This window comes from Convolutriloba macropyga, chromosome 6 (genome assembly GCF_964194025.1).
Source record: "Convolutriloba macropyga chromosome 6, txConMacr16.3, whole genome shotgun sequence".
In the NCBI taxonomy this organism is placed as follows: Eukaryota; Metazoa; Xenacoelomorpha; order Acoela; family Convolutidae; genus Convolutriloba; species Convolutriloba macropyga.
In genome coordinates, this window is record NC_134473.1 from 27,250,579 (window position 1) to 27,265,006 (window position 14,428).

At 36.6% G+C, this 14,428-nt stretch overlaps 2 protein-coding genes and 1 pseudogene across 2 annotated transcripts in view; all 3 read right to left on the reverse strand.

Annotated features, from left to right (window-relative positions):
- LOC142340905 (mitochondrial dimethyladenosine transferase 1-like) overlaps nucleotides 1-14,428 on the reverse strand; it is a 498,997-nt gene that overhangs the window by 39,902 nt on the left and 444,667 nt on the right. The window lies entirely within an intron of this gene.
- The window catches only part of LOC142340904 (guanine nucleotide-binding protein G(I)/G(S)/G(O) subunit gamma-12 pseudogene), a 407,251-nt pseudogene that overhangs the window by 7,882 nt on the left and 384,941 nt on the right, over nucleotides 1-14,428 (reverse strand).
- Nucleotides 10,007-14,428, reverse strand: part of LOC142341600 (uncharacterized) — a 35,397-nt gene continuing 30,975 nt past the window's right edge. The window contains exons 7-8 of the mRNA XM_075392682.1: nucleotides 11,325-11,515; nucleotides 10,007-11,009 (exon numbers count right to left, since the gene is read on the reverse strand). Of these exons, the coding sequence (XP_075248797.1) occupies nucleotides 10,681-11,009; nucleotides 11,325-11,515 (520 nt within the window). The 3' untranslated portion in view covers nucleotides 10,007-10,680. The remainder of the gene's footprint in view (nucleotides 11,010-11,324; nucleotides 11,516-14,428) is intronic.

Sequence of the window (14,428 nt, forward strand, 5' to 3'; positions counted from 1 at the left end):
GTTTGGAACCAAAAAAGGAACGTGGAAACGATGTAAAAAAGGTGATCGACTAAGGTTTTTGAGAAAAATCAACCCAGGAAAGACTACCATGAAAGGCAAGTCGGCGCCCCAAACCGAGTCCCCCAACCCCCAAGAGGCATCCAGATTGTCATCTTGACACCAAAAAAACATTAATAAGTCAAAAGAGTAAGAAACAACAATTCACCACAGTAATTTGTTTACCAGAACTCATTGACACGAAAAATAAACTTAAAGAAAACCGACCCAAAAAATAATTTAAAAACACAAATCATTAGCTGAAAAATTATGATGTTAACGTCTTCGAAAGCCGTAGCTGAACAGCACACTGTTCTACGTAAAAGGATTATTTTCTCTCAAATAACATCAAATAAATGTACGTCAGACAATGTTCCAAATTCTGCGGAAGCTAAAATCAACTCCCCAATATTCTTTTGATCAGGGACCTTTATTACCCGTGATGCCAAACTAAGTATCTTTGACATCAATTTAATTCAAATTGAACTGAAGTCTTCACATTTTATCGAGTGAGGTAGTCACGTATGTTCAAAACCTTACCATGCCAAGCGTTCTCGTTGAATACACAGGCTGGTATGTTATGGAAGGCTCACCTAATCAGAAAAATATTTGTTTTCCTCGATCCTCGTCTTCGTTGCCGCTTCTGACGCGCTTCAAAGGGTGCGCATTAACTAAACATACTCTCTGTGACATTGGTTTTTCAGACTTCCGGAAACAATTTGGCAGAAACCAGATTTAAAGACGAGCTCGTCTTACTATCTGTACAAGCCTCTCAGAATGTTAAGTTAATGCACGCCCTTTGACGCACGTCAGTAGCGACAACGAAGACAAGCATCAACTAACCCCAAATCACGTTCTGATTGGTCGAACCTTCTCTAACATACCAGCTTTTGTATTCAACGAGAACCCTTCTTTGAAGACAAAAACTTGGACACAGATCAGAGAACAACTTGAGGCAATACGGACGAGGCTGGTCCGAGAACACTTGCGAACTCTAAACGCCCTAAGTAAATGGACCAATCGAGAATCAAAGCTTGAAGTCAATGATGACATTTGGGAAGTGGAAGATTGGACTTGGAGAAGAATTTTCCCCCAAGACGCGTGACATGGACGTTCACCGGCCCCATCCAAACAACTAGATCTTGTTAAGTTAAAACCGCTCTAAGTACTTTGAATCGCCCAGCTGTGAATTTAGCACAAGTTTTCCCAAAACCAATCCAGACAGGTTAGGCTAGGTAGGCCCCGAGAATGTTATCGCTATCGATAATCTATCTTCATACATTGGTGATAAGCATTTATCACACAATGTCATGATCAGTGTAAACATGAAAAAATTGGTTCAAAGCATAAGAGTTTGGAACCAAAAAGGAACGTGGAAACGATGTAAAAAAGGTGATCGACTAAGGTTTTTGAGAAAAATCAACCAAGGAAAGACTACCAAGAAAGGAAAGTCGGCGCCCCAAACCGAGTCCCCCAACCCTCAAGAGGCATCCAGATTGTCATCTTGACACCAAAAAAACATTAATAAGTCAAAAGAGTAAGAAACAACAATTCACCACAGTAATTTGTTTACCACAACTCATTGACACGAAATTAAACTTAAAGAAAACCGACCCAAAAAATAATTTAAAAACACAAATCATTAGCTGAAAAATTATGATGTTAACGTCTTCGAAAGCCGTAGCTGAACAGCACACTGTTCTACATAACAGGATTATTTTCTCTCAAATAACATCAAATAAATGTACGTCAGACAATGTTCAAATTCTGCGGAGTGCTAAAATCCACTCCCCAATATTCTTTTGATCAGGGACCTTTATTACCCGTGATGCCAAACTGATTAACTTTACACCAATTTAATTCAAATTGAACTGAAGTGTTCACATTTTATCGAGTGAGGTAGCCACGTATGTTCAAAACCTTCCCATGCCAAGCGTTCTCGTTGAATACACAGGCTGGTATGTTATGGAAGGCTCACCTAATCAGAAAAAGATTTGTTTTCCTTCATACTCGTCTTCGTTGCCGCTTCTGACGCGCTTCAAAGGGTGCGCATTAATTAAACATACTCTCTGTGACATTGGTTTTTAAGACGTCCGGAATCAATTTGGCAGAAACCAGATTTAAAGAAGAGCTCGTTTTACTATATGTACAAGCCTCTCAGAATGTTTAGTTAATGCACGCCCTTTGATGCACGTCAGTAGCGACAACGAAGACAAGGATCCACTAACCCCAAATCACGTTCTGATTGGTCGAACCTTCTCTAACATACCAGCTTGTGTATTTAACGAGAACCCTTCATTGAAGACAAAAACTTGGAGACAGATCAGACAACAACTTGGAGCAATATGGACGAGGCTGGTTCGAGAACACTTGCGTACTCTGAACGCCCTAAGGAAATGGACAAATCGAGAATCAAAGCTTGAAGTCAATGATGACGTTTGGGAAGTGGAAGATTGAACTTAGAGAAGATTTTTCCCTCAGGACGCGTGACATGGACGTTCATCGGCCCCATCCAAACAACTAGATCTTGTTAAGTTAAAACCGCTCTAGGTCGTTTAAATCACCCAAGTGAATTAAGCACAAGTTTTCCCAAAACCAACCCAGACAGGTCAGCTATGTAGGCCCCGAGAATGTTATCGACATCGATAATCTATCTTCATTCATTGGCGCTAAGCATTAACAAAATGTCATGATCAGTGTAAACATGAAAATATTGGTTCAGAACACAAGAGTTCGGGACCAAAAAAGGCACGTGGAAACAATTTAATAAAGGTGATCGACTAAGGTTTTTGAGAAAAATCACTAAGGGACAGACTACGAAGAAAGGCAAGTCGACGCCCCAAACCCAGCCCCCACCCCCCGAGGCATCGACATTGTCATCTTGACACCAAAAAACATTAATATGAAAAAAGAGTTTAAAACTCTTTAAGTTACTCTTAAAAGTTACACAGGTAAATTGTTAACCAGAACTCATTGACAAGAAAATTAAACTAAAATAAAAAGCCGACCCAAAATATGATGTGAAAAAAACAAATCAATAGCTGAAAAATTATGACGTTAACGTCTTCGAAAGCCGTAGCTGAACAGCACACTTGCCAACTAAGAGCGGCGTTTTTCGACATGAAAAAGCAAAAAACAGAAAATACTTTGTCTTAGAAAATTGAATAATTGTAGTTTTTGAAAGCATTTCTCCAGGCTGCGCAAAAACATTTACAAAACAATCAAATAAAAACAACTTTAACATTCGAACAAAATTGCGTTTGAAAACTCCCATGCAAAAACAAATAACAGAACAGCTGTTTGGTAACAGAACAGCTGCTCTTTTATTGAAAATCTAATTCGACTACACATGAAAGATTCTTTTTTAACGATATCCAACCATGTATTGACGAAAATGGGTTCAAACTGCGATAATTACTGCAGGACATGAAGATGGAACGCTGACTCTTAGTGATTGGTTATCTATCAAAAAGAAATACATATTGATCTCAATTATTCTGAAAACTTGCTGCAAAAGAAGAATTTATAATAGAGGTTACCAAAAAATTAGCCAGGAAAAACAGTTCCTAGTATTTTGAAAGCTTAAGTAGTTGTGGGAATTTCTCCATAAACGAAAGATGGCTTGTGTGGTGAAAAGTTTAGAGTGTTGAAAGCTACCTACTAAAAGGAGGAAACAAATATCAGCATAGTCAAAAGATTGCATTGTTCATGCAAATAGAGGATCAGACACAAAGAAAAAACCATAAAAACTAGACAACTACGCCGACTAAAAGCTGAAAACTTTTATGTTACAGGGTAAAAATAAAATCGTTCTCAAGTTCAACAGATAATACTGCTAGTAATATCCTTTCAGAATTCAATGAGCTGGTTATAAAATTTAAAAATAAATCTAAACGGCATTTGACAAGGTATATAGTGGTTTTCAACTGCTTAGAGTAAATAACTTGCGATACTTCAAATTCCAATTTTAAAATGTAGAATTACAACCAGAATTCTAGTGTACAAAAGCTAAAAAACCTTTTCTAAGCTAACTTCGAAAACTTTGTAAACACTAGCACCAAAATAAAACCAGCTGTATTTAACATTGGACAAATAAATGTCCGTTCCTAACAATGTGTTTGACACCAAGCACTGAAAGCTAGGTTTTCAATATGCAATTGCTTCATTTCCAACTTTTTGCTCAATTTTAAACAGTTCCTTTAAATCACAACTGTACATTGAATCAAACAATTGCCCATAGGAAAATACAGTGATCTTTTCCAAAATGTTCATAGGACTATCTCAACTACATCTGAAATGTCGGGGTTAAAAAACGAAATCCGCCGAACAACCATTTAGTCAATGACGGACTTGATTGCATATATGGTAACACTTACACTAAAACATATTTGTATATTTAGACCAATTCAACACAATTTGAAGTCCTGAAAAATGAATTGACCTGTTTGAGAAATGCAAGAAGAGATGCAAAGAAACCACGTTTAATGTTATTATTACCATAAACACTGAAGGCAAAGATTCGTACCGGCTTTGAGAACAACTTTCAAATTTATAAAATCTGGAGGTATTTTTCGGGCGGCATCTCAAAACAAGCCGGTAATATGGTAACCGTAATTTGAACTATTGCACCCATCAGATCGTCCAAAAGCTCAGGGTTAATGCAACTCTCAAATTAGCATCAATATTATATCACAAACCAACAAAAAATGAATTGGATTTTTTTTCTCATTGAATGATACAGAAACCAGTTTTGAAAACATTGTTCTCAGAACTATAAGAATTCATACTCCTTCGAAAAAGTTTATTTGTCAAACGATAAACCCCTTTTCTCATCAGCTCAACAACTAGACAACCACAAAATGAGAAAGATCTACTTACCAACGGAGTTTTTCAATAAAATACTCAATGCATGATATCCCTCTACCATTGGCAAACTGTTTTACACAACCGGGCAAAAAAATTAGTTAAAATGTTTGCTAGACCTAAATACCTTGACATCAGTGCAATCAAAAGTGATCATAACGAAATTTTAACGTAGAATGAAACATTGATCTTACGTACAACTATTTGATGGCATTCGAGAGAAAATAACCCCGCGCCGCATAACATATATCAACATATGATGGAACTGTTAAAAAAACTAAACAAAATTCCTAATCCCAAAGAGTGAGGTGAGTCAATAAAAAAACGACTAATCACAGTGTCGCATGAGCACAAAAAGAAAACCGCTCTTTTGAGCTATCCGCCTTTTCAAGTTATCGCCGAATATTTTTAGCATCACTTTTCGAGCCGCTTCGATAACTATTGTATCTTTCGGCTTTATCTATTAAACTTCACGCAGCTATTCCGAAAACTCGTGGGCTATGTTGTTTTGTTCTCTGACTCTTCTTTCGTTCTACATTTTTTCATGCCGTATAGCTCAAAAGAGCGGTTTTATTTTTGTGCTCATGCAACTCTTGCATTAGTTTTATGTTTATTGACTTACTTCACTCTAAAATTCTATTTAAAAGCTACTTTGAGTTTTGCAAACTTTTTGAATTAATTTAAAACTGAAAGATTTGAAATGAGATATTTCAATTTTACGATTGAACTCGGAACCCAATAGTTTTCGGGTTTTGATTCAAGTTTTCCATCAAAATCTCTTGCTATATATGTTCTACGTAGCAGGATTATTTTCTCGCAAATTCCATCGAATAAATGTACGTCAGACAATGTTCAAACTCTGCGGTGTGCTAAAATCCACTCCACAGTAATCTTTTGACCAGGGAACTTTATTGCACATGATGCCAAACTGAGTACCTTTGACATCAATTTAATTCAATTAAACTTGAGTGTTAACATTTTATTGAGTGAGGTAGTCACGTATGTTCAAAACCTAACCAAGCCAATGACTATAAATACTTTACCAGATAGAGCTAGAAATGACGTCCCACGCGCAATGCTGAACATATGGTGTAACGAATTAAAAAATTTACAAACATACCCGGCATATTACCGAAAATAGCCGCCATTGGTTCCCATAACACCGATTAGGATTGACGAAAAAATGAAAAAAAAAACTGATATTGAAGTACGCAAACATTTTAAAGTGCGAACTACTTTGATTGCGTTCCGCTGTTAGATATACTATTTCTTGTTGAGAGGACAAAAGGGCTAGTATCAAAACTAACAAGCATTAGAGATGGTAATTAAAACTTATAAGAACAAAGTTCAAGTAGACATCTGAAATTGTGCTTTAGGGGTTGATCCAATTTTAAATACTGATTCTGTTGATTTTAGATCGCTTTGCTGAGAAACGGCTGCTTTAAAACACTTCGAGCAGAATGAGCGTAGAGCAAAAATTTTTGTACGACGAAGTAAGAGAAATAGGAACGCAACAATAGCCTGCTGAAACGTTAAGGGCCGCCATAAAAAACTGCTAAAAAGCGTGAAAAATGGTGAGTTAAATCTAAAACAAAATGACTAACATCGATTGAATTGCTCTCGAAAGACAGGCAGGACAATTTAAATTGAAGGGCGCATAGCTTAGAGATGTTTCATGGGTGCAAAAACTGCGACACCACAGGGAATCAGACCGCTGACCTCCAAGATGCCAGTCCAAAGTCTCAACCGCTACACAACAATGATTTTTTCTCTGTCGCTCATAATCGCTTTTATAATATCAACCAACTTTATTTTTGAATGAAGGCAACTTAGATCACTTATTAATGAAGAATTCAAGCTTGAAGAGGTCTATGTCCGAGAATAAAAGCACAAAAATGGTCAGGCAAAAGACACACAATTACAATAATTGCTTTAAATTTTGATTGTTAGTAATTAAAAACTGCTGTGAAAGAGCTGCACCTGCTTGCTGTTCAAAAAATTGCTTGCTGTTCATATATTATTTTAGAAATACTTTCCTAGCTCCTTTTTAAAATACTCAGTTTTCTCTCTGATTGATTTTTGTTCAGCATATTGACCTAAACACATCCTTTGACGTGCGCGATTTGACTTCTTCTTAAACATATCCTCTAAAAATAGAAGTCACTGATTAAAAACTGATCACCATTAATCCTATTGGAGTCGTAAAAATATGACAGTGTCTAAACAAATTCAAAAATTCTTTGAATTGTAAAAAACAGAAAAACCGCAATATAGCAATGCTCAGCTCACAGTTAACATAACCGACAGATTGCCGGAACAGATGCGAAAGAAAAGACTTACGTGCCGTATAATAGAGATTTTACGTGCCGTGCAAGTCATTTTATTGAGTGAGGTAAATCACGTATGATCAAAAATTAATCACGCAAATTATCTTTGCTAGAGAGAGAGAGAGAGAGAGAGAGAGAGAGAGAGAGAGAGAGAGAGAGAGAGAGAGAGAGAGATACAGATATAAGTTGAAAAAGTTATCGACGCCCATCAAAATGCTATGAAAAAATTAAACGATAAATAAATAAAGCTTGTTAAAATTCATTGCGCAGAAGCCTTTTCATTAGGCACCCTTATTACACATATGAGTTCCTTTGAACTTAACCAAATTAAAATTTAACTTAAGTTTGAAAGTGCAGAAGTCATTTTATTGAGTGAGGTAAGTCACTGATTACCAAAATCTAATCACGCAAAAAACTTATGCTAGAAAGAGTGAGAAATGACGTCACGCGCGCAAAAGCAGTTAGTGAGAGGGAGAAGTCATTCAGAAAATTTGACTTGTCAGCTCCGAGGTGTGAACAAATGTTTAACGAAAAAAGAGCGTCAGACAATAAAAAAACATAGCAGGGCAAGTCCTGACGTACAATTCAAAGAATTTTCATTGACTAAACAAAAAACTAGACCCAGAACGGACTATGAGTGAATTGGAAAAACCATTTCTAAAAAAATCAGATCAAAAAAATAAAAGAAAACAAAATCAATGTAAAAATGCCGCATGTGAACAAAAAACCATTGGCGAGAAATGTACATTTGGTTCATAATAAAAAAATAGGTCTAGAATGAACTATGAATGGATAGGGAAAACAATTTAGAAGAAAATCCGATCCAAAAAATCGAAAAAAACAGTAAAAAATCAAAGCGAAATTGCCGCATGTGAACAAAAAACCACTACCGAGAAAGCGAATTTTTGCTCAAACACAGTTTTCTCTCTACTTTAAAATTAGAGCGAAAAATTATTTCACGCCGCAAAATCACTCGCTATTTTGCTCCACTTCCGTTTTCGGCGTGACCAAAATCACTGCTCCAATTTGATTTCAAAAATCATGAAAATGTGTGAACAGATATTTAAAAAAAGACAGCGCACCAATACAATTCAAATTCTTTCAATTGTAAAAACATAGCTGGCAGATTGCCAGAAAATAGCCGCAATAGATTCGTAGATCGCCAGTCTAAAAAAAACAGTAAAAAAAAACAGACCAAAAAAATTCGTCTTTTCATTGAAGGCTGATCTGTTATATTTTGATAAAAAATCTGTATAAGTTATTGCTGCCTCTATTATCTGATCTCAAATAACCTTCATTTATAGTGACACACACCCATTTGACCTTATTTCTTTGAATTAAAGTAAATAAAAGTCAATTTCAATGTGAGGAAGTCATTTTTGAGAGTGAGGTAAGTCAAGTGTGACCAAAAATTTAATCACGCGCATGAACAAAAAAACTCGCTCCACTAAGAGCGAAAAATGACGTCACACATGCAATTCAGTTGAAATTGCATGAACGAATGAACAAAAAGTGGCTGTGATGTCATATGGTCGTAACAAAAATCAAGACGACGAAATAAAAAACATAGCAGGACAAGTCCTGACGTACAATTCAAAGAATTTTCATTGACTAAACAGAAAACTAGACCAAGAACGGACAATGAATGGATTGGGAAAACCATTTAGAAAAAAATCCGATCCAAAAAATCGAAAAAAAACTGTAAAAATCAAAGTGAAATTGCCGCATGTGAACAAAAAACCACTAGCGAGAAAGCGAATTTTTGTTCAAACACCGTTTTCTCACTGCACTTCGAAATTAGAGCGAAAAAATTTCACGCCGCAAAACCACTCGCTTTTTCGCTCCACTTCCTGTTTCGGCGTGACCAAAATCACTACTCCAATTTGACTTCAAAAATCATGAAAAAGTGTGAACAGATCTTAAAAAAAAAGACAGCGCCCCAATACAATTCAAATTCTTTGAATTGTAATCAAATTCTTTGAATTGTAAAAAACCAAGAGAAGGCCAATAATAGCCCCAGCTATCGCTGTGCGGCTATTAAAAAACCAAGAGCACCGCAATATAGCTCCGCTCAGCTTAGAGCTTCGCAGCTATAATAAAAAATCCCAAGGTATTACGATACAGCTACACTCAGTTTAAATGACGCATGTTGACACAAAATTTCGCTGTATGCGTGAACATTGTCAGCCCTTCTTTTCCATTCTCATAAAAGCGTATGACCAAACACCACTCCACAACAAGTTTCTCTCCGCTTTTGACTTTTGTTCAGCCAATTGACCCAAACTATTTGCTTTCACGAGCGGCATTGAAATTTATTCCTGTTAAATTAAAGTTCAATGACGAAGAGAGTATAATTATGGTTCTTTTGTCTTTTACATAAGGAACCACATAAACAAACAATCGAATACCAGAGGAAAAAGCTGAACCACAGCCATCGCTTACAAAGAATATGGAAACCAATACAAACAACGTGCACACAACTGACATCAGAACAACGCTTTGCTCAATGGTTAATACAATCATTATGTGAACCTTTGTTGGAAACGCAAATTTCAACTGATTCTGCCCTGAAAAGCTTTAGTTGCAATTTATGAAGTGCAAGTTAATGGTACTGCATTTTAAAGACTGCACACACGAAAGATTGCAACCTGAGATCTCAAAAAATTGCTGTGCGTCAATTGATTTTAATATTATATTATTTTTTGAAAATTGATTTTGTTTCAATCAGTTGGAAAGCATGTGGAAAAAGTCGTGCACATTTTTAAGTTTAAAAACATAAATAAACATCAAATTTTTATTTCGTATGTCATTCCTAAATACAAAATTTTGATTTGCACAAATTTAATAAATTTTGATTGCCTCTATTTACTGCACAGAGCACAACATGAGCTGCTAACCCAAACATGAATTCGTAGAAACTATTCCAAAGTAGTGTATGCCCTTAACACAGATTCTGTTCTTGTTTCATACGAGGTACTCTAATGATAAGATACAAATTTAGAACTTGCAACGGAAGAATAGAATGTAAGCTTTAATCACATATGCTAATCAACTGAAATGTGTGACAACAGGAGAAATAATTAAAGACATCTATTAAATAATCGGATCTTTTCCGGTTGTGCCCCCGCTTAAGTTGCAACTTGTCCCCAGCAATTTACTTGCGCACCCTTTGCGCACGTATTCTATTTTCACATAATTATTTACTATACAATGCACGCGCTCTCTATCTGGGGTGCGTTATGTTCTGCGGAAGGGGTGAGGCGGTACAAACGGGAAAAAATCCGAATAATCTAGCTCAACTCTGCACTCGTATATAAACTAATTTCCATTTTTTTTTAATTTACGTAGCTTAAAAGGCCAAGAGGCCAATCTTTGATTACTCTTGTAGCTAAGAACATCTATCCAATCCATTCAACGCCATACGAATATCACACAGGTGGGGTCCATCCCCCTATTAGGCAGTGGCTTCCATAATTGTATCAAGGTTGATATTTTGCTGAGCTCGTTTCCGAGAGGTGAAAAGCTCGTCACAAATCGCATCGACGACTCTCAAATCCATGCAATTCTGGAATGTAGACAAAACTAGCTTGTAAACTGTGGTCTCGCTGTTGTTCATAACTAGCTTCACTAGCTCGTCCATCTTAAGCTTCTTGTTATGCGCGTCAATTTTGAAGATATCCAAAAAAGCTCTTCCAAGTTGGACTTGTGCTGGCTTTTCAAGAGATAGAAAGTAGCGAGTTAACTTTTGTTTGACTTCGGGTTCAAGTGACCAGGTTTGTGCATCTAAAGACATCAATACAGCAACATTAGAACTTACCAAAAATCCAGCCAGATCCTTATCAAATAAACCCGGGATAATAACGTAACGATTGAACACTAGTTAAATAGGGCAGGCTAAGAACGTCTATTTGAGAGATCAGAATTGCTCTTGATAAAAAATCTTAAGACTAGCGTATTGGCCAAGTATTCTCTGACTACTGGTTAACGATATTCTCTGAATATGTAACCATTAAGTATTCGTCAAAAATTGCCATAAAAGCACAATGAATATTCTTCAAAACCTTTCTACAAAATATCAATAAATTAAAATGCTCTAACCTCCGTATATTTTGTGTACCATGTGAACTTTCCACTTGATCTGCTCGTCTGGACTCCTGGCTGAGAGCAGTTCCAGTAAGTCCTCGTTGGACGTCGTGTCGTGTGCAGAGGCCACAATATCGCTCGGTTTCAATTCGAAAAGCTTCAACTGAACTATTGTGTCTGAAAGCTGCCTGCTGTACATGTTGCGCCTGAAAATTCCCCAATATGTAATTTACCGCATTTTTACAATGAATTATATCAAATAGTAATGAGTAGTTTTCAGTGAATTCAGGTTACTGCCTACTTTTGCTAATAGCCTTTGTTGCTAACATTTAATTTACCAATTCAATTGGAATTGCTCTTATCTAAAATTCGATAGTAACTGCGAAATAGACTTGCTTGCTGTAGAAACAGATACAGATCTAAGTTGATGGATTCGCCGTTCAAACTCATAAACCTACTTAGGTAAATCAAATCTTTCAGAAAAAATCTGCCTAATTCATTTCGTTCACGATACCTCTTTATTGAATACCTTAATCACGACGGAGTCATTTATTGATCTTGAAGGATTTCAGATTAACCTCAAATGATCTTAAATTCAGAGTTAGAAGTCATTTGAAGAGTCAATTATGCTCAAAAACTTGATGTAAACCGGTTCAAGCTCACTGCTAATGACAAATAAAACTGCTGTTTTAAAAGATAAACCGACACACGTCGGACAAATTGTTCTCTAACGAAGGGCAAGACAATTTAATCACTTTAATGGGTGCAGCAAATTCCGACTAGTGAGGGGCTTGAACAAGCGCTCTCCGGTGTACTAGACTGAAGCATTAACCAGTCGGCTATCAGGACTCAGTAATATCATATCTTACAATCGGCTTTGTTACAGCAACAGACTTGATTTCTGAATAATTGCAATTTACATCACGCAAAAAATCAAGTCACGCGTGAAAAGTCACTCGAGAAGTAAAATCAAAAGAAAGGGGTAGCACAAAAACGCAACAACGGTAGAGCAAGAATTTTGCATTAAAAGACATACAAGTTAACAATAACTGCTTCAAAAAACATCAAGACAGCAGTTATTAACATAGCCGGCAGATTTCCGGACTAGCTATGAAAGAAGACTTGCGTGCTGTATAATACGGATAGAGACAGATAGATCTAAATTGAAAAAAATCGATGCCGCTCAAAAAACTAGATAAAAAAGACATTCATCGATTAATTAACAAAACGTGTTAAAATTAATTCCGCAGAAGTCTCCTATTAGGGACCTGTACTGCACATATGAGATTTCTTTGACCTTAAAATAATTCAAATTAAACTTAAGTTTTAAAGTGCAAAAGTCATTTTATTGAGTGAGGTAAGTCACGTATGATCAAAGTTTATTGACATAAATTATCATAAAAACTTTGCGAGAGAGAGAGAGAGAGAGAGAGAGAGAGAGAGAGAGCGCTGACGTCACGCGCGCAAATGCCGTTATTGAGAGGAAGAAGTCATTCAGAAAATTTGACTTTTTCAGCTTTGCTGTGTGAATAAATATAAAACAAAAAAGAGCGTCAGACGACCAAAACAAACCAAGAGCACCACAATATAGCTCCGCTCAGCATACAGCTTCCCAGCTATAAAATTAAAATTTGCATTGTAAAAAAAACAGCTGGCGCAAAATAGCTTCGATCAATTTCAAATGATCTAAAATGTATTGCCAAAGGATTGGCAAGTAGTTACTTTCGTCACTAGCTAGCTAAGGTTTAGGGAAACTGTACGGGCGTGGGATGGAGTGTGGATGAATTGGCGAGGGCGTGAGGTGAATTGGTACGGGGGTCAAACTCTACGAACCTTGAAATTATGTATCGCAAACATACTCGAAACGGAGTCTAGCGACCGACCTAAGAGGACTTGACTTAATGCCCTCCAGGCATTACTTGTTAATCCCCATTTTGAGGTCCAAAAGTCAAGTGTCAGCTGAAAAATTTGTCAAGCGGAAAACTGCATTAAAGACCGCAGGATTAATATAATTACTACAAGCTTCGTTTGAGAGCAACTAAACACAACCGACAAGCGTCGGATGAATTGCTCTCAAACAACTGCCGTGGGACTGACTTAAATTGTACCTTACTTTCATGGCTCATCAAAGGCGGGAAGTTGGGGCGGGGGGTGCACAAACAGCAGAGTGGGGGAAGGCCAAACTTGAAAATCAAATTAAATAACCTCAGCAGTTCTGTGATCCATGGATTAACAACTTTTAAGTATAAGTTAGAAAAAATCTTAGTCGACCGAGAGACTTCAAGCCGGGACACGAGGGCGCTTGAGCCCGAGTGCTGGGCACGAGGCCCTATGGGGACTAAGATTTTGTTCTAACGCATTTAGAGAACCAACGGGTAAAAACATAACCAACTAACGTCGGGCAAATTGCTCTCAAACGGCCAGCGAGTGGTTGGCTTCGTCAGTATCTAGCCACGGTTTAGTGAGGCTAGCTTTAGCTTGATTCAACTCTGCAACTTTTAGTTTTCTAGCCTTGTTAGAAACTAAATCAAATAAAAAACAGATATTTTTAATTGCAAAAATTAAAGAAAAGCTTCCAGATTTCGCAGTAAAAATGTTCAAAACTATTTTCTGTCTCTCTGCAAGACTTGAAAAAACTCGTAGGCCAGTAATAATCGTTAAACTCAAAAAGACTAGTCAAAAATTTTTAAAACAATCGCAAATTTTATCAAAATCCTGCCAATCTCAGGCTATCAAAATCTTCAAAACTATTTTATTGTCTCAAGATACTTTCAAGTATCCCCTTTTCAAGCTTAAAAAAGTTTCACTGGCTCATAAAGATCCATTAACTTGGTACATGATAATAACTTAACGAAAATTTGAAAAAAAACTTAAATTTTGTCAAAAAATTGCTGAAGCTGGAGTCATTAAAATATTGATAACCATTCCATTAACTCTAGAATCTATGCGACAGCTAATCATCAAGCCTTGGAGGAGGTCCCTAGGACCCTGGTGCCGGAAAAAATGATAATGCCAAAAAGATTTTAAAAATTGAAATTGCATTTTTTAAAAAAAATTGCTGATATTAAAACTTGGAAAACACTCCGTTAAATCTCGAAGTTATGCAGTAATCTGTAATC